The sequence below is a fragment of the Salvelinus fontinalis genome, chromosome 27, assembly GCF_029448725.1.
Source record: "Salvelinus fontinalis isolate EN_2023a chromosome 27, ASM2944872v1, whole genome shotgun sequence".
Classification (NCBI taxonomy): Eukaryota; Metazoa; Chordata; class Actinopteri; order Salmoniformes; family Salmonidae; genus Salvelinus; species Salvelinus fontinalis.
This window is the reverse complement of record NC_074691.1, coordinates 37,943,129-37,965,873: the sequence shown is the minus strand read 5'-3', so window position 1 is coordinate 37,965,873 and position 22,745 is coordinate 37,943,129. Positions and strand designations below refer to the sequence as shown.

The window sequence follows — 22,745 nt, the reverse complement described above, 5'->3', positions numbered from 1 at the left end:
ACAGAGCGGAACGGAGCAGAGCAGAACGGAGCAGAACGGAACGGAGCAGAGCGGAACGGAGCAGAGCGGAACAGAGGGGAACGGAGCAGAGCGGAGCAAAGCGGAACGGAGCAGAGTGGAACGGAGCAGAGTGGAACGGAGCAGAGCGGAACGGAGCAGAGCGGAACAGAACGGAACAGAGCGGAGCAGAGCGGAACGGAGCAGAACGGAACAGAGCGGAACGGAGCAGAGCGGAACGGAGCAGAGCGGAACGGAGCGGAACGGAGCAGAGCGGAACGGAGCAGAGCGGAACGGAGCAGAGCGGAACAGAGGGGAACGGAGCAGAGCGGAGCAAAGCGGAACGGAGCAGAGCGGAACGGAGCAGAGCGGAACGGAGCAGAGCGGAACAGAGCGGAGCAGAACGGAACAGAGCGGAGCGGAGCAGAGCGGAACGGAGCAGAACGGAACAGAGCGGAACGGAGCAGAGCGGAACGGAGCAGAGCGGAACGGAGCAGAGCGGAACGGAGCAGAGCGGAACGGAGCAGAGCGGAACGGAGCAGAGCGGAACGGAGCAGAGCGGAACGGAGCAGAGCGGAACGGAGCAGAGCGGAACGGAGCAGAGCGGAATAGAGCAGAGCGGGACAGAGCAGAGCAGAACGCAGCAGAGCGGAATAGAGCAGAGCGGAATAGAGCAGAGCGGGACAGAGCAGAGCAGAACGCAGCAGAGCGGAACGGAGCAGAGCGGAATAGAGCAGAGCGGGACAGAGCAGAGCAGAACGCAGCAGAGCGGAATGGAGCAGAGCGGAATAGAGCAGAGCGGGACAGAGCAGAGCAGAACGCAGCAGAGCGGAATAGAGCAGAGCGGAATAGAGCAGAGCGGGACAGAGCAGAGCAGAACGCAGCAGAGCGGAATAGAGCAGAGCGGGGCAGAGCGGAATAGAGCAGAGCGGGGCAGAGTGGAACAGAACGGAGCGGAACAGCCTGTCCTTAAGATATATTACACACAGGCAGGTCTTTGTCAAGAGTCAGGCCCAACTCTGGCGAAGAGACAGAGAGAGAGAAACACTGTTTTCCCTCCAGATCCCAAAGCCAGACCCAGTGGGCCAGGCAGGCATAATGTGGGTAAGGTCGCCCCCTGTAGGCCTGATGAGGAGCAAATGGACTTCAGGGGTGGTCAACCCTAGCTGAGCCGGCCTCCTGCTGGATTTTGTTTCAACCCTTTTCTAAAACACACCTGGTTTTACTAATACGCTGCCCAGGACCTGGATAAGCTGAGTCCGACGTGTAGGATGGAACCAAGGTTAGCATCAAGTACAGGCCTTCAGCCATGGCCAAAGCCAGTCAGACAGTAAACAATGACGTAGCTAACAGCGCTAGGCTAGCTGCCTGACAGTGTTGTTTCTGCCTCTCTTTAAGAAAGCCCCTCTCTCGGTGTGTGTGTGTGTGTGTTTCTATCAGAAGGGCAGGGAGGTTTCCTGTCTTTTTAGTGGAGAGCGGAGATTCTTGTAGGGACAGGAAGACAATACTGTTTCCCACAGCCTCTCACAGACAGAGAGAAAGACACACACATACACACACTTGCCTCCTAGCTCACAGCGCAGGCTCCCACAATAAACAGAAGCTAGAGTGAGAGACCAGTCATTCAGGAAACCTGTTCCTACTAACTCACTGTGACAGACGCTACACAGACAACAGGGTGTTGTAGCCAGGTCCTCGTTAGGAACTTTACACACAATTTTTCTTTCTGGTGCTTTCCAGCATCAGCTGTGGGGTCAAAAAATTTTTTTATCACCCTTTAGGTCACATGACTCTGCTTATAAATGATTTAGTAAATAATGTAGTGCTCTATGAAGCCTCGCCGTTCATGTCCCTCAACAGCTAAGAGTACACAGAGATAGACAGTACAAAGACGTGACCTTTGACACCAGCCTAATGTTCACCTAACGAGTCTTTCTTTTTATGGTCAAAACTCTTTCATCAATCATCATCAACAACAACTCAAGCCACTGGCGTCTTTGTTTTGTCCAATCAAAAGCTTGATTTCGTGACTGATACTGGTAAGTGGCTCACGTCATGCTCAAACAAACATTCATCATAGCAGTCATTTGTTCTAAAGGTGTGGGGCTGGGATTCCTAAGACAGGGAAAGAGAGAGAGGTGGTAGAGAGAGAGTAGAGAGAGAAAGAGAGGGAGTAGAGAGAGAGAGAGAGAAAGAGAGGGAGAGAGAGGGAGTAGAGAGGGAGAGAGAGAGAAAGAGAGGGAGTAGAGAGGGAGAGCGAGAGAGAGGTGGTAGAGAGAGAGTTGTTTGTCCTTGGGACATCCCTACCCCACATTGAAGTTGACATTTAAAATGGTTAGGGTAGTGGTTAGGGTAGTGGTTAAGGTTAGAGTTTAGGAGGTACGGTTAGGGTAGTGGTTAAGGTTAGAGTTTAGGAGTTACGGTTAGGGTAGAGGTTAAGGTTAGGGTAGGGGTTAAGGTTAGGGTAGTGGTTAAGGTTAGAGTTTAGGAGGTACGGTTAGGGTAGTGGTTAAGGTTAGAGTTTAGGAGTTACGGTTAGGGTAGGGGTTAAGGTTAAGGTAGGGGTTAAGGTTAGGGTAGGAGTTACGGTTAGGGTAGGAGTTACGGTTAGGGTAGGAGTTGAGGTTAGATTTTAGAGTTTAGGAGTTACGGTTAGGGTAGTGGTTAAGGTTAGGGTAGGGGTTAAGGTTAGGGTAGGGGTTAAGGTTAGGGTAGGGGTTAAGGTTAGGGTAGGGGTTAAGGTTAGGGTAGGGGTTAAGGTTAGGGTAGGGGTTAAGGTTAGGGTAGGGGTTAAGGTTAGGTTAGGGGTTAAGGTTAGGTTAGGGGTTAAGGTTAGAGTTTAGGAGTTACGGTTAGGGTCTAATGGGTATGGACATCCCAAGGATCCCAGATAGCACTAACCAACAAGAAACTAGCAGAACAGTCTTCTGTTGCCTTGGCGACAAACCCCACAATGCAGCAGCAGGACACATTGATAGAAATTACAGTTCGTTCTTTCTATAGTGAACACAAATATAAACACATTTATAGAACGAACTGTAATTTCTATCATTCTGTACTGAACACAAATATAAACACAGCATGTAAAAAAATTAAAGATTTGACTGAGTTACAGTTCAAAACTTGAGATATGTGGCATTGTGTTGTTTGACAAAACTACCTATTTTAGAGTGGCCTTTTATTGTCCCCCAGCACAAGGTACACCTGTGTAATGACTGTGCTGTTGAATCAGCTTCTTGATATGCCACACCTGTCAGGTGGATGGATTATCTTGGCAAAGGAGAAATGTTCACTAACAGGGACGTAAACAAATTTGAGCACAAAATCTGAGAGAAATAAGCTATTTGTGCGTATGGAACATGCGTGTGTAAATCTACAAATCAAACGGTTATAACGGAGACCGCGGTCTGAATATTAGTCACACACAGAAAGAGGAAGAGCTTCTGCGCAAGGCGAGAAGACATCCCTACGAGTCTGAATACAGTGCTGCTTTGTGAATGAGACTGTTCTGAGCCACAGAGTACACACAGTACTGTACAGTATATTACCATTACCTAAGCACTGGAACAATGACCAATGGTCAAACTACAAACTTCTTCACTTTGTCCTTTTCCCCAAAAACTTCACAAGCTCTTAGACTGTACACACACACACACACACACACACACACACACACACACACACACACAATTCCCACGGCCAAAGACAATCAGATAAAAGCAATACGAGTCCACAGCAAAAGTGAGACATCATCATGATGTAAAGTGTAGGGTTGCTAGGTCTGTGAGAGTGGCAGTGTGGGTAAACTTTTAGCCCTCACTACACATCAGTCATCTGACCTCTCTGACTTCTCGGACATCCCTGACTTCTCGGACCTCCCTGACCTCCCTGACCTCTCTGACCTCTCTGACCTCTCTGACCTCTCTGACCTCTCTGACCTGCAGCAGCAGCTCTGTCATGAAGGCGCCCGCCGTAGCAGGTCTCCACTTTACGCCTTTCATCACGAGGCTGAGGTTTAGCAGTGACACTCACGCCCTGGAAGTGACAGGATGGTTCTATATGAGTCCCGTCTCAACCCCTGACCCAGGCCATCCCTCTCCTGCTTAGCTGTGGTTCTCCCACGGGCTTTACCCTCCCCGGTTCCTCTGGTTCACAGCACAGCCAGCAGGCCCTGGAGTACAGGAGTAGGGAACAGAGGACGGTTCCCCCTCTACCACACACTACAGGAGTAGGGAACAGAGGACGGTCCCCCTCTACCACACACTACAGGAGTAGGGAACAGAGGACGGTTCCCCCCTACCACACACTACAGGAGTAGGGAACAGAGGAGGGTTCCCCCTCTACCACACACTACAGGAGTAGGGAAAAGAGGACGGTTCCCCCTTACCACACACTACAGGAGTAGGGAACAGAGGACGGTTCCCCCTTACCACACACTACAGGAGTAGGGAACAGAGGAGGGTTCCCCCTCTACCACACACTACAGGAGTAGGGAACAGAGGATGGTTCCCCCCCCTACCACACACTACAGGAGTAGGGAACAGAGGACGGTTCCCCCCTACCACACACTACAGGAGTAGGGAACAGAGGAGGGTTCCCCGTCTACCACACACTACAGGAGTAGGGAACAGAGGACGGTTCCCCCTTACCACACACTACAGGAGTAGGGAACAGAGGAGGGTTCCCCCTCTACCACACACTACAGGAGTAGGGAACAGAGGATGGTTCCCCCCCCTACCACACACTACAGGAGTAGGGAACAGAGGACGGTTCCCCCCTACCACACACTACAGGAGTAGGGAACAGAGGAGGGTTCCCCGTCTACCACACACTACAGGAGTAGGGAACAGAGGACGGTTCCCCCTTACCACACACTACAGGAGTAGGGAACAGAGGACGGTTCCCCCTTACCACACACTACAGGAGTAGGGAACAGAGGAGGGTTCCCCCTCTACCACACACTACAGGAGTAGGGAACAGAGGATGGTCCCCCCCCCTACCACACACTACAGGAGTAGGGAACAGAGGACGGTTCCCCCCCCTACCACACACTACAGGAGTAGGGAACAGAGGACGGTTCCCCCTCTACCACACACTACAGGAGTAGGGAACAGAGGACGGTTCCCCCCCTACCACACACTACAGGAGTAGGGAACAGAGGACGGTTCCCCCTCTACCACACACTACAGGAGTAGGGAACAGAGGACGGTTCCCCCCCTACCACACACTACAGGAGTAGGGAACAGAGGACGTTCCCCCCCCTACCACACACTACAGGAGTAGGGAACAGAGGACGGTTCCCCCCTCTACCACACACTACAGGAGTAGGGAACAGAGGATGGTTCCCCCCCCTACCACACACTACAGGAGTAGGGAACAGAGGACGGTTCCCCCCTACCACACACTACAGGAGTAGGGAACAGAGGAGGGTTCCCCGTCTACCACACACTACAGGAGTAGGGAACAGAGGACGGTTCCCCCTTACCACACACTACAGGAGTAGGGAACAGAGGACGGTTCCCCCTTACCACACACTACAGGAGTAGGGAACAGAGGAGGGTTCCCCCTCTACCACACACTACAGGAGTAGGGAACAGAGGATGGTCCCCCCCCCTACCACACACTACAGGAGTAGGGAACAGAGGACGGTTCCCCCCCTACCACACACTACAGGAGTAGGGAACAGAGGACGGTTCCCCCCCTACCACACACTACAGGAGTAGGGAACAGAGGACGGTTCCCCCCTTACCACACACTACAGGAGTAGGGAACAGAGGATGGTTCCCCCCTACCACACACTACAGGAGTAGGGAACAGAGGACGGTTCCCCCCTACCACACACTACAGGAGTAGGGAACAGAGGACGGTTCCTCCTCTACCACACACTACAGGAGTAGGGAACAGAGGACGGTTCCCCTCTACCACACACTACAGGAGTAGGGAACAGAGGACGGTTCCCCCCCTACCACACACTACAGGAGTAGGGAACAGAGGACGTTTACCCCTCTACCACACACTACAGGAGTAGGGAACAGAGGACGGTTCCCCCCTACCACACACTACAGGAGTAGGGAACAGAGGACGGTTCCCCCCTACCACACACTACAGGAGTAGGGAACAGAGGACGGTTCCCCCTCTACCACACACTACAGGAGTAGGGAACAGAGGACGGTCCCCCTCTACCACACACTACAGGAGTAGGGAACAGAGGACGGTTCCCCCCTACCACACACTACAGGAGTAGGGAACAGAGGAGGGTTCCCCCTCTACCACACACTACAGGAGTAGGGAAAAGAGGACGGTTCCCCCTTACCACACACTACAGGAGTAGGGAACAGAGGACGGTTCCCCCTTACCACACACTACAGGAGTAGGGAACAGAGGAGGGTTCCCCCTCTACCACACACTACAGGAGTAGGGAACAGAGGATGGTTCCCCCCCCTACCACACACTACAGGAGTAGGGAACAGAGGACGGTTCCCCCCTACCACACACTACAGGAGTAGGGAACAGAGGAGGGTTCCCCGTCTACCACACACTACAGGAGTAGGGAACAGAGGACGGTTCCCCCTTACCACACACTACAGGAGTAGGGAACAGAGGAGGGTTCCCCCTCTACCACACACTACAGGAGTAGGGAACAGAGGATGGTTCCCCCCCCTACCACACACTACAGGAGTAGGGAACAGAGGACGGTTCCCCCCTACCACACACTACAGGAGTAGGGAACAGAGGAGGGTTCCCCGTCTACCACACACTACAGGAGTAGGGAACAGAGGACGGTTCCCCCTTACCACACACTACAGGAGTAGGGAACAGAGGACGGTTCCCCCTTACCACACACTACAGGAGTAGGGAACAGAGGAGGGTTCCCCCTCTACCACACACTACAGGAGTAGGGAACAGAGGATGGTCCCCCCCCCTACCACACACTACAGGAGTAGGGAACAGAGGACGGTTCCCCCCCCTACCACACACTACAGGAGTAGGGAACAGAGGACGGTTCCCCCTCTACCACACACTACAGGAGTAGGGAACAGAGGACGGTTCCCCCCCTACCACACACTACAGGAGTAGGGAACAGAGGACGGTTCCCCCTCTACCACACACTACAGGAGTAGGGAACAGAGGACGGTTCCCCCCCTACCACACACTACAGGAGTAGGGAACAGAGGACGTTCCCCCCCCTACCACACACTACAGGAGTAGGGAACAGAGGACGGTTCCCCCCTCTACCACACACTACAGGAGTAGGGAACAGAGGATGGTTCCCCCCCCTACCACACACTACAGGAGTAGGGAACAGAGGACGGTTCCCCCCTACCACACACTACAGGAGTAGGGAACAGAGGAGGGTTCCCCGTCTACCACACACTACAGGAGTAGGGAACAGAGGACGGTTCCCCCTTACCACACACTACAGGAGTAGGGAACAGAGGACGGTTCCCCCTTACCACACACTACAGGAGTAGGGAACAGAGGAGGGTTCCCCCTCTACCACACACTACAGGAGTAGGGAACAGAGGATGGTCCCCCCCCCTACCACACACTACAGGAGTAGGGAACAGAGGACGGTTCCCCCCCTACCACACACTACAGGAGTAGGGAACAGAGGACGGTTCCCCCCCTACCACACACTACAGGAGTAGGGAACAGAGGACGGTTCCCCCCTTACCACACACTACAGGAGTAGGGAACAGAGGATGGTTCCCCCCTACCACACACTACAGGAGTAGGGAACAGAGGACGGTTCCCCCCTACCACACACTACAGGAGTAGGGAACAGAGGACGGTTCCTCCTCTACCACACACTACAGGAGTAGGGAACAGAGGACGGTTCCCCTCTACCACACACTACAGGAGTAGGGAACAGAGGACGGTTCCCCCCCTACCACACACTACAGGAGTAGGGAACAGAGGACGTTTACCCCTCTACCACACACTACAGGAGTAGGGAACAGAGGACGGTTCCCCCCTACCACACACTACAGGAGTAGGGAACAGAGGACGGTTCCCCCCTACCACACACTACAGGAGTAGGGAACAGAGGACGGTTCCCCCCTACCACACACTACAGGAGTAGGGAACAGAGGACGGTTCCCCCCTCTACCACACACTACAGGAGTAGGGAACAGAGGACGGTTCCCCTCTACCACACACTACAGGAGTAGGGAACAGAGGACCGTTCCCCCCCCTACCACACACTACAGGAGTAGGGAACAGAGGACGGTTCCTCCTCTACCACACACTACAGGAGTAGGGAACAGAGGACGGTTCCCCCCTACCACACACTACAGGAGTAGGGAACAGAGGACGGTTCCTCCTCTACCACACACTACAGGAGTAGGGAACAGAGGACGGTTCCTCCTCTACCGCAGCAGGACTGGCGAAAGTGTTTCCTCTGACTTTTAATTCCAACGTAAATACACCGACACAAACCAATGCGCACGCACATACTGCCTTTCCGTACCTGGTATTCTGATGTAGGACCAGCCATGCCGGGGGTAGAGTGCCATCACTCCCCCAGGGCATCGTGGGTAGAAAGTGTTGGCTCGGGACATCCAATCAGAGGCCAGATCAGGGGAGCCGTACAGGAAGCACTGCTTGGCGGCCACGCCCCCCCCGGCCCTCGTCTCCTGCCACTCGTACTCGGCGCTGCGGTCATCACAGTACCGCTCCATGGGAACCGCCGTTACCTAGGAAGCAACACAAAATTAACAATTGTCATTCTGATGAAGTGTTCCAATGTTGATATGATAAAGTTTCATTGCAACTACCAGCCGACCTCACAACCCCAGGTCGGGTCTCGTGACTTCAGCCGACCCCACAACCCCAGGTCGGGTCTCGTGACTTCAGCCGACCCCACAACCCCAGGTCTCGTGACTTCAGCCGACTCCACAACCCCAGGTCTCGTGACTCCAGCCGACCTCACAACCCCAGGTCTCGTGACTCCAGCCGACCTCACAACCCCAGGTCTCGTGACTCCAGCCGACCCCACAACCCCAGGTCTCGTGACTCCAGCCGACCTCACAACCCCAGGTCTCGTGACTCCAGCCGACCCCACAACCCCAGGTCTCGTGACTCCAGCCGACCTCACAACCCCAGGTCTCGTGACTCCAGCCGACCTCACAACCCCAGGTCTCGTGACTCCAGCCGACCCCACAACCCCAGGTCTCGTGACTCCAGCCGACCCCACAACCCCAGGTCTCGTGACTCCAGCCGACCTCACAACCCCAGGTCTCGTGACTCCAGCCGACTCCACAACCCCAGGTCTCGTGACTCCAGCCGACTCCACAACCCCAGGTCTCGTGACTCCAGCCGACCCCACAACCCCAGGTCTCGTGACTCCAGCCGAGTCTGGATGCAGAGTTCAACAGAGTTCAAGTGAAGATCAAGAAAACAGACTGTATTGCAATCATCTCTGATGGGTGGTATAATGTTCGTGGGCAAGGAATAATTAACTATATCATCTCCACCCCTCAACCAGTATTCTACAAGAACACAGGCACAAGGGACAACAGATACACTGGTCTCTACATTGCAGATGAGCTGAAGGCAGTAAATGACCTTGGACCACAGAAGGTATTTACACTGGTTACAGACAGTGCTGTGAACATGAAGGTTGCTTGGTCTAAAGTGGAGGAGTCCTACCCTCACATCACACCCATTGGCTGTGCTGCTCATGCACCGAATCTGCTCCTCAAGGACACCATGGCACTGAAAACAATGGATACACTCTACAAGAGAGCCAAGGAAATGGTTAGGTATGTGAAGGGTCATCAAGTTACAGCAGAAATCTACCTCACCAAACAAAGTGAGAAGAATAAGAGCACCACATTGAAGCTGTCCAGCAACACCCGTTGGGGTGGTGTTGTCATCATGTTTGACAGTTTCCTGGAGGGGAAGGAGTCTCTCCAAGAAATGGCCATATCACAGTCTGCCGAAATAGACAGCCCCATCAAGAGGATCCTCCTGGATGATGTATTTTGGGAGAGAGTGGTAAGTAGCCTGAAATCTATAGGACGGATTGAGAGAGACAATGCCATCCTGTCTGATGTTCAGACTCTGCTTGTAGATGTAAGAGAAGAAATCCGTACTGCCCTGCCCACTTCACTGGTGCTCCAAGCAGAGGGAACAGCAGTTCTGAAATACATCAAAAAGCATGAAGACTTCTGCCTGAAGCCAATACACACCGCAGCGTACATGTTGGACCCCAAGTATGCTGGCAAGAGCATCCTGTCTGGTGCAGAGATGACCAAGGCCTATGGTGTCATCACTACGGTGTCTCGCCACCTTGGCCTGGATGAGGGCAAGGTTCTTGGCAGTCTGGCGAAGTACAGACATATTACACTGCAATATGGCATCTCCATCGTGCCAACATATCTCATCAGCCACCTGGTGGAAGGGACTTTGTGGATCTGAGGCTCTTTCCCCTGTTGCCTCCATCATCCTCCAAATCCCACCAACATCAGCCGCCTCAGAGGGCAACTGGTCCTTGTTTGGGAACCTACACACCAAAGCACGCAACAAGCTGACCAATACAAGGGTTGAAAAATTGGTGGCCATTCGGGCAAATTTGAGGCTTTTTGAGCCTGGCAACAAGCCATCCTCAACCAGGTTGGAAAGTGACAGTGAAGATGAGGCCTCAGAGTCTGATGTTCAAGAGGTGGACATTGAGGAGGTCCAGGGAGAAGACATGGAAGCCTGAGAGGAAGACAACCAAAGATGTAGTTTCTAGACTATAATTTTACAGATGTTTGTTGAAAACGTTCTTGGAAGATGCGATGGATCATTGGGGATCATTCAATATTCCCTTTATTTTGTTGTTCAGTGAAATCATCCCATGTAAAGAGTCAACTCATTTAATTAAAGTTAAATTCATTATAAAAAAACATAAAAATTCTAGTGGAAGGATTTAATCATTTGCAATTATGTCTACTTATGATAAGGTAAAAGGTTTATGTTTCTGTCTCCATATACGGTAAATATATCCAATGCAAAAAATATCTACATTTAAATGGTATTAATATTAATTTGCATATAGTTCCATTAAATCCCATATATTCCCACGGAAAGTTTCCACCTCTGAATATTGCTCACAATATTTCCTGCTGGGGTGATTCATACAGATCAGTGTTCATCCTGCACCCCCCCTCCCCTCTGGGTTCCATCCTGCCCCCCCCCCCCTCTGGGATCCAATCTGTCCCCCCCCTCTGGGTTCCATCCTGTCCCCCCTTCTCTGAAATCCAATCTGCCCCCCCCCCTCTGGGATCCATCCTGCGCCCACCCCCCCTCTGGGATCCATCCTGCGCCCACCCCCCCTCTGGGATCCATCCTGCGCCCACCCCCCCTCTGGGATCCATCCTGCGCCCACCCCCCCTCTGGGATCCATCCTGCGCCCACCCCCCCTCTGGGATCCATCCTGCGCCCACCCCCCCTCTGGGATCCATCCTGCGCCCACCCCCCCTCTGGGATCCATCCTGCGCCCACCCCCCCTCTGGGATCCATCCTGCGCCCACCCCCCCTCTGGGTTCCATCCTGCGCCCACCCCCCCTCTGGGTTCCATCCTGCGCCCACCCCCCCTCTGGGTTCCATCCTGCGCCCACCCCCCCTCTGGGTTCCATCCTGCGCCCACCCCCCCTCTGGGTTCCATCCTGCGCCCACCCCCCCTCTGGGTTCCATCCTGCGCCCACCCCCCCTCTGGGTTCCATCCTGCGCCCACCCCCCCTCTGGGATCCATCCTGCGCCCACCCCCCCTCTGGGATCCATCCTGCGCACCTTATCTAAACAGGCAGTTAACTGACAGAGGGAGAATCCCTCACCCTCTCACAGATGTAGGATATTTTCCTTCCATTCTCCTTTATCACCGGTAAAACGCATCAGGGGTTTGGCACCGAGAGGCAAGCTATGGTCCAACGGTAAACCGGCGGTCACAGGCCCAACGGTAAACCGGCTGTCACGGGCCCAACGGTAAACCGGCTGTCACGGGTCCAACGGTAAACCGGCTGTCACGGGTCCTACGGTAAACCGGCGGTCACGGGTCCAACGGTAAACCGGCGGTCACGGGTCCAACGGTAAACCGGCGGTCACGGGTCCTACGGTAAACCGGCGGTCACGGGTCCTACGGTAAACCGGCGGTCACGGGTCCTACGGTAAACCGGCGGTCACGGGTCCAACGGTAAACCGGCGGTCACGGGTCCTACGGTAAACCGGCGGTCACGGGTCCTACGGTAAACCGGCGGTCACGGGTCCTACGGTAAACCGGCGGTCACGGGTCCTACGGTAAACCGGCGGTCACGGGTCCTACGGTAAACCGGCGGTCACGGGTCCAACGGTAAACCGGCGCTCACGGGTCCAACGGTAAACCGGCGGTCACGGGTCCAACGGTAAACCGGCGGTCACGGGTCCAACGGTAAACCGGCGGTCACGGGTCCAACGGTAAACCGGCTGTCACGGGTCCAACGGTAAACCGGCTGTCACGGGTCCAACGGTAAACCGGCTGTCACGGGTCCAACGGTAAACCGGCGCTCACGGGCCCAACGGTAAACCGGCGCTCACGGGCCCAAAGGTAAACCGGCGCTCACGGGTCCAACGGTAAACCGCCGCTCACGGGTCCAACGGTAAACCGGCGCTCACGGGTCCTACGGTAAACCGGCGCTCACGGGTCCTACGGTAAACCGGCGCTCACGGGTCCTACGGTAAACCGGCGCTCACGGGCCCTAGTTCTCCAGGATAATAAATAATGGTCTCTGCCAGCTCCATGTGGGAAATCAAACTCTAAAGAGCGGTGGGCTGAAAGGAAAAGGGCTGCAAATACCAGCTGAAACACAGTGATAGAGAGGATACTTTGATCTTATGTCCCAACTAATGAAACCAGAACAGCCCCCAGGCAGAACGGCCCCCAGGCAGAACGGCCCCCAGGCAGAACAGCCCCCAGGCAGAACAGCCCCCAGGCAGAACGGTCTACAGTTGAGTTGACCCCTGTGTGTTGGTTATTCCAAGGAGGATAAAGAGAGGGATGGATTGATGGAACAAGGCAGAGGGAACGATAGATGGATGGAGGGGAAGAGGGAGGGAGGGAAAGAGGGAAAGAGAGGAAGAGAGGAAGAGGGAAAGAGAGGAAGAGGGAAAGAGAGAAGGATTAGGGGAAAAAGAGCGATGTTTCTTGGTCTCTGTTGATGTGGAACCTATGATCGGTGAATCAGCAGGGTGTGTGTGTGTGTGTGTGTGTGTGTGTGTGTGTGTGTGTGTGTGTGTGTGTGTGTGTGTGTGTGTGTGTGTGTGTGTGTGTGTGTGTGTGTGTGTGTGTGTGTGTGTGTGTGTGTGTGAGAGACACAGTGCAGCAGGTTGGGTGGTCGAGCGAGAAAAGGGACGGGGGAGGAGGATGTGTTGTCTTTGGAAACATTCAACAATGAGCAGCATTATCTGCCTAACATGTGTGCTGTGTGTGTGTGTGTGTGTGTGTATTCTCTGTGTGTGTGTGTGTGTGTGTGTGTGTGTATTCTCTGTGTGTGTGTGTGTGTGTGTGTGTGTGTGTATTCTCTGTGTGTGTATGTGTGTTCTGTGTGTATTCTCTGTGTGTGTATGTGTGTTCTGTGTGTATTCTCTGTGTGTGAAGAGACCCCCTGCAGTGGCTTCAAGCTGCACTCTAAACAAACAGTAACTTCTAAAAACGTCTCGTGGACCACAGATTTATTTACCTTCCTCTCTCACCACACACACAAAAAAAACAGCTCTCCCTCACTCACACATCTCTCAACCATTCTCTCTCTCTTACACACACACACACACACACACACACACACACACACACACACACACACACACACACACACACACACACACATACACATCTCTCGACCATTCTCTCTCTCTCTTACACACACACTGGGGCCTTACCCTTGGCACAGCGGTGAGCAGGAACTTGGGTGGTTGTGTGGGTTGGCCCGGTCGTAGGGTGGTGGAGTTGGCAGAGCATCGACTGTGGACCAGAACATCACAGTGACCCATCAGACCTGGGCTGTGACGGGTGAATACCAGGTTCTGGAGAGAGAGAGGAGAGAAAGAAGGAGAGACTAGATTGATCAAGTACTCAATAAACCAAATATAACACATTCCTTTGGCAGTTTAAAACCATGTGTATACGATGGCCTTCAAAGAACGCGTGTGCGTGTGCGCATGTGTGTGCGTGTGCGTGATGCGACATCGGCTTCATTCACAGTGAACATTGAATCGCTGTTAAAGGGGGAAGTTACGCGTGGCCGTATTGTTACTCGTTCTGCGTTTCATCCCCCACAACCATTTTTTTGTTAAATTGTGTTTTGTTAAAGAGAGAATGCAATATGCAAATATGTCTAAAGCATATTAGAAAACAGTAAAACCCTCCACATCAACTTCTATTACACATCAGAATCCCATTCTGAATGTCGTCTCTGCAACTAAATATTCTTTGGAAAGTAACTTTCCGCTGTGCCATAAATCCATGTTTTAATGATACTGTTTACAACAAGGTACTTATATGGATTTCTGGGACAGTAGAAAAAAATAAAATAGTATTTTTAGTGCAGAGACATCACTCATAACGATTCTGACGTAATTACGAGTTGGATTGGAGTGTTTTCTAACAAGCTGTAGATACATTGTCACATTGTAGTCAACGGCCAAGTGATGAATCTGCAAAATGTCACAACCAATTCTCTCTGTAAAGAAACAAAATATCAAACAAAAGTTTTGGGGGGGAGATAAACTAAAAGCATAGAAAGAGTGAAAATAAGGCCAGATGTAAAAATAAGACATGGGCAGACCCACAGCGCCATCTAGTGGTTCTGACAAACAACACATCTCCATTCCAGGGCCTGAGACCTGTGGTAGTTGGGAGACCAAACCACAAATATGAACCCATTTGGCCAAGACAGTCCTTCAGCCAACAGAATGTTGAAATCCTAGTGGTTACGTCTCAGCAGACTATAGTAGGTGTAAAAACATGGCTAGCCAGGGTGTAATGGTAACATAGTGGTGAGGTTGGGCCTGGTGGTTAGCTGAGAGTTGAGACTTAGCTGCTCCAAATGCAGGGAAATATCCATCCTAGTGGGACAGAATGATGTTGGAAAGATCCTGAGTGTCTGGGTCTCTCTAGGCGTGGCTGGCTGAGTGTCTGGGTCTCTCTAGGCGTGGCTGGCTGAGTGTCTGGGTCTCTCTAGGCGTGGCTGGCTGAGTGTCTGGGTCTCTCTAGGCGTGGCTGGCTGAGTGTCTGGGTCTCTCTAGGCATGGCTGGCTGAGTGTCTGGGTCTCTCTAGGCGTGGCTGGCTGAGTGTCTGGGTCTCTCTAGGCGTGGCTGGCTGAGTGTCTGGGTCCCTCTAGGCGTGGCTGGCTGAGTGTCTGGGTCTCTCTAGGCGTGGCTGGCTGAGTGTCTGGGTCTCTCTAGGCGTGGCTGGCTGAGTGTCTGGGTCTCTCTAGGCGTGGCTGGCTGAGTGTCTGGGTCTCTCTAGGCGTGGCTGGCTGAGTGTCTGAGTCTCTAGGCGTGGCTGGCTGAGTCTCTCTAGCGTGGCTGGCTGAGTTTCTCTAGGCGTGGCTGGCTGAGTCTCTCTAGGCGTGGCTGGCTGAGTGTCTGGGTCTATCTAGGCGTGGCTGGCTGAGTCTCTCTAGGCGTGGCTGGCTGAGTGTCTGGGTCTATCTAGGCGTGGCTGGCTGAGTCACTAGGCGTGGCTGGCTGAGTCTCTCTAGCGTGGCTGGCTGAGTCTCTAGGCGTGGCTGGCTGAGTGTCTCTAGGCGTGGCTGGCTGAGTGTCTGGGTCTCTCTAGGCGTGGCTGGCTGAGTGTCTGGGTCCCTCTAGGCGTGGCTGGCTGAGTGTCTGGGTCCCTCTAGGCGTGGCTGGCTGAGTGTCTGGGTCCCTCTAGGCGTGGCTGGCTGAGTGTCTGGGTCCCTCTAGGCGTGGCTGGCTGAGTGTCTGGGTCCCTCTAGGCGTGGCTGGCTGAGTGTCTGGGTCCCTCTAGGCGTGGCTGGCTGAGTGTCTGGGTCCCTCTAGGCGTGGCTGGCTGAGTGTCTGGGTCCCTCTAGGCGTGGCTGGCTGAGTGTCTGGGTCCCTCTAGGCGTGGCTGGCTGAGTGTCTGGGTCCCTCTAGGCGTGGCTGGCTGAGTGTCTGGGTGTCTCTAGGCGTGGCTGGCTGAGTGTCTGGGTGTCTCTAGGCGTGGCTGGCTGAGTGTCTGGGTGTCTCTAGGCGTGGCTGGCTGAGTGTCTGGGTGTCTCTAGGCGTGGCTGGCTGAGTGTCTGGGTGTCTCTAGGCGTGGCTGGCTGAGTGTCTGGGTCTCTCTAGGCGTGGCTGGCTGAGTGTCTGGGTCCCTCTAGGCGTGGATGGCTGAGTGTCTGGGTGTCTCTAGGCGTGGCTGGCTGAGTGTCTGGGTCTCTCTAGGCGTGGCTGGCTGAGTGTCTGGGTCCCTCTAGGCGTGGCTGGCTGAGTGTCTGGGTGTCTCTAGGCGTGGCTGGCTGAGTGTCTGGGTGTCTCTAGGCGTGGCTGGCTGAGTTAGGCAAGGCTAGGCAGTGATGTGACTCATTATTTGGCAAGGCTAGGCAGTGATGTGACTCATTATTTGGCAAGGCTAGGCAGTGATGTGACTCATTATTTGGCAAGGCTAGGCAGTGATGTGACTCATTATTTGGCAAGGCTAGACAGTGATGTGACTCATTATTTGGCAAGGCTAGGCAGTGATGTGACTCATTATTTGGCAAGGCTAGGCAGTGATGTGACTCATTATTTGGCAAGGCTAGGCAGTGATGTGACTCATTATTTGGCAAGGCTAGGCAGTGATGTGACTCATTATTTGGCAAGGCTAGGCAGTGATGTGACTCATTATTTGGCAAGGCTAGGCAGTGATGTGACTCATTATTTGGCAAGGCTAGGCAGTGATGTGACTCATTATTTGGCAAGGCTAGGCAGTGAAGTGACTCATTATTTGGCAAGGCTAGGCAGTGATGTGGCTTGAGTTGTTGAGAGATGAATCCCAGACTAGTGAGAGTTAGGCCACAGAGAGAGACTGCAAAGTCTGGATCTGAACTGTATAGACACTGTCATGAAACCAGTCGACTGGTTGCAGTTTTCCATTGTGTAGAAAAGAGAGTCGGGTCACAAAGTTTATAGCAGTTCTCCAGGTGTGTGAAGCTGCGGATCTCTGGGGGGAACCTACGATGAAGAATATCTGACTGATACTGTTTGAATTAGCCTGGGGAAGGTAGGATGAGACTGAGGTTGTTAGGGGAGACCTGGGGAAGGTAGGATGAGACTGAGGTTGTTAGGGGAGACCTGGGGAAGGTAGGATGAAACTGAGGTTGTTAGGGGAGACCTGGGGAAGGTAGGATGAGACTGAGGTTGTTAGGGGAGACCTGGGGAAGGTAGGATGAGACTGAGGTTGTTAGGGGAGACCTGGGGAAGGTAGGATGAGACTGAGGTTGTTAGGGGAGACCTGGGGAAGGTAGGATGAGACTGAGGTTGTTAGGGGAGACCTGGGGAAGGTAGGATGAGACTGAGGTTGTTAGGGGAGACCTGGGGAAGGTAGGATGAGACTGAGGTTGTTAGGGGAGACCTGGGGAAGGTAGGATGAGACTGAGGTTGTTAGGGGAGACCTGGGGAAGGTAGGATGAGACTGAGGTTGTTAGGGGAGACCTGGGGAAGGTAGGATGAGACTGAGGTTGTTAGGGGAGACCTGGGGAAGGTAGGATGAGACTGAGGTTGTTAGGGGAGACCCGGGGAAGGTAGGATGAGACTGAGGTTGTTAGGGGAGACCCGGGGAAGGTAGGATGAGACTGAGGTTGTTAGGGGAGACCCGGGGAAGGTAGGATGAGACTGAGGTTGTTAGGGGAGACCTGGGGAAGGTAGGATGAGACTGAGGTTGTTAGGGGAGACCTGGGGAAGGTAGGATGAGACTGAGGTTGTTAGGGGAGACCTGGGGAAGGTAGGATGAGACTGAGGTTGTTAGGGGAGACCCGGGGAAGGTAGGATGAGACTGAGGTTGTTAGGGGAGACCCGGGGAAGGTAGGATGAGACTGAGGTTGTTAGGGGAGACCCGGGGAAGGTAGGATGAGACTGAGGTTGTTAGGGGAGACCTGGGGAAGGTAGGATGAGACTGAGGTTGTTAGGGGAGACCTGGGGAAGGTAGGATGAGACTGAGGTTGTTAGGGGAGACCTGGGGAAGGTAGGATGAGACTGAGGTTGTTAGGGGAGACCGGGGCAAGGTAGAGGAAGCAAAATTCTGGTTCAAGCCCTCTCCTCTGGTTCTGTAGGTGCAGAATGTGGACCAGCTTAAACAGGCTCTTGTATTAGTTTCCAGAGAAAATGGAGCTTGAGAGAGAGGAAAGAGTGGAGGCTGACTGGCAGAAAGTAGAGGCAGAGAGAGAGGAAAGAGGGGAGGCTGACTGGCAGAAAGTAGAGAGGCAGAGAGAGAGGAAGAGTGGAGGCTGACTGGCAGAAAGTAGAGGCAGAGAGAGAGGAAGAGTGGATGCTGGAGGCAGAGAAAGAGTGGAGGCTGACTGGAAGAAAGTAGAGCGGCAGGGAAAGACTTGAGGTGGGTGTGTGTGTCTCACCTGTAACACTGTGCTTGTGCGTGTGTTGGGGAAAGCAGTAGGTCGGTCCAGCCAGAGGATCAGACCCCTCCGAGAGAGACACTGACTCCTGGGCCTCCCGCTCCCTTCCTCCTCTCCTCCTCCAACCCTCCCTCCTTCCTCCTCTCCACCCTCCTCCTCCTCTTCCAGGCCCCACATGCGTCTCTGGTAGAGCCGGTATGCTGCCTTCAGGGAAAGAAAAAGAGCTAACCACCTGGAACAGCAGAGAGGAGAGTCTGATTAAAACAACTTCAAAAGTTACAAAACATAATGTAGACGGCAATTAGCTTCATAGCAATTAGCTTCATAGCAATTAGCTTCATAGCAATTAGCTTCATAGCAATTAGCTTCATAGCAATTAGCTTCATAGCTAACTCCAGAACTGTTATCGTTTGTGAACACGGAGATGTTTCTCAACATCCACAGACTCTGTTGACTAACTGCGTTGTCAAGCTCGTGTCCCTCGGACACCTACCTGACCAGAGTGCCATGCAGCATGACGTTGAACATCTCTGCCGGCGAAACGTCGATGAAACGCAGGAAGGAGAAACAACTTCCTTCATGATCACCTTGAGGAGGATAAACACTTGTTTTAGACGGACGAGGAGGCAGAGGGCTAGCTCTAAACACTAAAGACTAAGAAGCTTCCTCTTCATCTTCATTCCTTCATCTATACTGATGTGAAAGAATGAAAAAGGGTCACTTACCTTTCCTGTGGAAGAGGGACTGCTGGATATGATCAGGAGAGAAGGGAGACAGTAGAACCTGGAGCAGCCTGAGAGAGGAGACAGAGAGAGAGGGGGAGACAAAGACCGACCGAGAGGGAAAGAGAGACAGAGAGAAGGATTCTATGAACATGGTTGTCCGAGAATAACAAATAAACCCTCAAATGCTCTCATTGTCTTCTACATCATAATATAACAATTAAACACCACCAGCCATTACCAAGTAACATTGGACAAGTACTGATTATTCTGTGTTACTCACTTGTTCCCGCTGTGTGTGTGTGTGTGTGTGTGTGTGTGTGTGTGTGTGTGTGTGTGTGTGTGTGTGTGTGTGTGTGTGTGTGTGTGTGTGTTACTCACTTGTTCCTGCTGTGTGTGTGTGTGTGTGTGTGTGTGTGTGTGTGTGTGTGTGTTACTCACTTGTTCCTGCTGTGTGTGTGTGTGGTGGTGTGTGTGAGTCCGTGGCGGTAGAGGAACTTGGACATGACGTAGGGTCTCAGCGACATATGGAAGGGAGAACGAGTCTCCTGACGTTCAAACAGGTCAGGGTGGTTACAGACCTACAGGAAGAGAGAAAACACACTGCTCACACTGAACCACCAAGAGTAGGAAGAAACCTCGAGAGGAACCAGACTCTGGAGTCTTCCTCCGGCTGGTTGGCTTTAGATAACAGTTAACCTTATTAGGGTCCTCAAATTACAAATCCTTCCGCTGCTTCCTCTCTGTTTAGACCTGGGACACCAGGTGTGTGTTCATTACCAGGTTGAACAGAAAACCAGCAGTACTGGGGATGTAGAAGGGTAAGATTTAAATGCCCAGTTTTTTTTATTTTCACCTTTATTTAACATTCTTATTTACAAAGACGGTCTCGCTCCCGGCCAGACCCGGCCGACGCTGCGCGGTTGTGATACAGCCTGGAATCGAACCAGGGTGTCTGTAGTGACGCCTCTAGCACTGTGATACAGTGCCTTAGACCCCTGCACCACATGGGAGCCCAAAGGAAATATAATATCATAATAATATTCAACTACAAGTTTCATCATTACTGTTATAATACTGTCAGCCAATCAGCATTAAGGACTAGAACCACCCAGTCTATAATACATCATTACTGTTACAGTACTGTCAGCCAATCAGCACATTCAGGACTAGAACCACCCAGTCTATAATACATCATTACTGTTACAGTACTGTCAGCCAATCAGCACATTCAGGACTAGAACCACCCAGTCTATAATACATCATTACTGTTACAGTACTGTCAGCCAATCAGCACATTCAGGACTAGAACCACCCAGTCTATAATACATCATTACTGTTACAGTACTGTCAGCCAATCAACATTCAGGACTAGAACCACCCAGTCTATAATACTAGATACATCATTACTGTTACAGTACTGTCAGCCAATCAGCATTCAGGACTAGAACCACCCAGTCTATAATACTAGATACATCATTACCGTTATAGTACTGTCAGCCAATCAGCATTCAGGACTAGAACCACCCAGTCTATAATACTAGATACATCATTACTGTTACAGTACTGTCAGCCAATCAGCATTCAGGACTAGAACCACCCAGTCTATAATCCTAGATACATCATTACTGTTACAGTACTGTCAGCCAATCAGCATTCAGGACTAGAACCACCCAGTCTATAATACTAGATACATCATTACTGTTACAGTACTGTCAGCCAATCAGCATTCAGGACTAGAACCACCCAGTCTATAATCCTAGATACATCATTACTGTTACAGTACTGTCAGCCAATCAGCATTCAGGACTAGAACCACCCAGTCTATAATACTAGATTCATCATTACTGTTGCAGTACTGTCAGCCAATCAGCATTCAGGACTAGATCCACCCAGTCTATAATACTAGATACATCATTACTGTTACAGTACTGTCAGCCAATCAGCATTCAGGACTAGAACCACCCAGTCTATAATACTAGATACATCATTACTGTTACAGTACTGTCAGCCAATCAGCATTCAGGACTAGATCCACCCAGTCTATAGTACTAGATACATCATTACTGTTATAATACTTACTAGGTCTGCGATGATACCAGTATCACCATATTGTTTCCAGGGAAAAAATGAAAACACAAAGCAGACCAAACCTGCTGTATGTAACACATGTTGTGATATAGCCTGGTCCTAAACCTGCTGTATATATGTTGTGATATAGCCTGGTCCTAAACCTGCTGTATATATGTTGTGATATAGCCTGGTTCTAAACCTGCTGTATATATGTTGTGATATAGCCTGGTCCTAAACCTGCTGTATATATGTTGTGATATAGCCTGGTACTAAACCTGCTGTATATATGTTGTGATATAGCCTGGTTCTAAACCTGCTGTATATATGTTGTGATATAGCCTGGTCCTAAACCTGCTGTATATATGTTGTAATATAGCCTGGTCCTAAACCTGCTGTATGTAACGCATGTTGGGATATAGCCTGGTCCTAAACCTGCTGTAAGTAACACATGTTGTGATATAGCCTGGTACTAAACCTGCTGTATATATGTTGTGATATAGCCTGGTCCTAAACCTGCTGTATGTAACACATGTTGTGATATAGCCTGGTACTAAACCTGCTGTATGTAACATATGTTGTGATATAGCCTGGTACTAAACCTGCTGTACGTAACACATGTTGTGATATAGCCTGGTCCTAAACCTGCTGTACGTAACACATGTTGTGATATAGCCTGGTCCTAAACCTGCTGTACGTAACACATGTTGTGATATAGCCTGGTCCTAAACCTGCTGTACGTAACACATGTTGTGATATAGCCTGGTCCTAAACCTGCTGTACGTAACACATGTTGTGATATAGCCTGGTCCTAAACCTGCTGTACGTAACACATGTTGTGATATAGCTTGGTCCTAAACCTGCTGTAACATATGTTGTGATATAGCCTGGTCCTTAACCTGCTGTACGTAACATATGTTGTGATATAGCCTGGTCCTAAACCTGCTGTAACATATGTTGTGATATAGCCTGGTCCTAAACCTGCTGTATATATGTTGTGATATAGCCTGGTCCTAAACCTGCTGTACGTAACACATGTTGTGATATAGCCTGGTCCTAAACCTGCTGTACGTAACACATGTTGTGATATAGCCTGGTCCTAAACCTGCTGTATTTAACACATGTTGTGATATAGCCTGGTCCTAAACCTGCTGTATATATGTTGTGATATATCCTGGTCCTAAACCTGCTGTATGTAACACATGTTGTGATATAGCCTGGTCCTAAACCTGCTGTATATATGTTGTGATATAGCCTGGTCCTAAACCTGCTGTATGTAACACATGTTGTGATATAGCCTGGTCCTAAACCTGCTGTATATATGTTGTGATATAGCCTGGTCCTAAACCTGCTGTATGTAACACATGTTGTGATATAGCCTGG

At 51.7% G+C, this 22,745-nt stretch overlaps 1 protein-coding gene across 3 annotated transcripts in view; it reads right to left on the bottom strand.

Moving 5' to 3' along the window:
* Positions 1-22,745, bottom strand: part of ino80 (INO80 complex ATPase subunit) — a 102,330-nt gene that overhangs the window by 36,735 nt on the left and 42,850 nt on the right. For all 3 annotated transcript variants that reach the window (XM_055885688.1, XM_055885690.1, XM_055885689.1), the window contains exons 21-26: positions 19,734-19,873; positions 19,296-19,363; positions 19,064-19,157; positions 18,571-18,802; positions 13,897-14,040; positions 8,468-8,693 (exon numbers count right to left, since the gene is read on the bottom strand). In XM_055885688.1, coding sequence (XP_055741663.1) covers positions 8,468-8,693; positions 13,897-14,040; positions 18,571-18,802; positions 19,064-19,157; positions 19,296-19,363; positions 19,734-19,873 — 904 coding nt within the window. The remainder of the gene's footprint in view (positions 1-8,467; positions 8,694-13,896; positions 14,041-18,570; positions 18,803-19,063; positions 19,158-19,295; positions 19,364-19,733; positions 19,874-22,745) is intronic.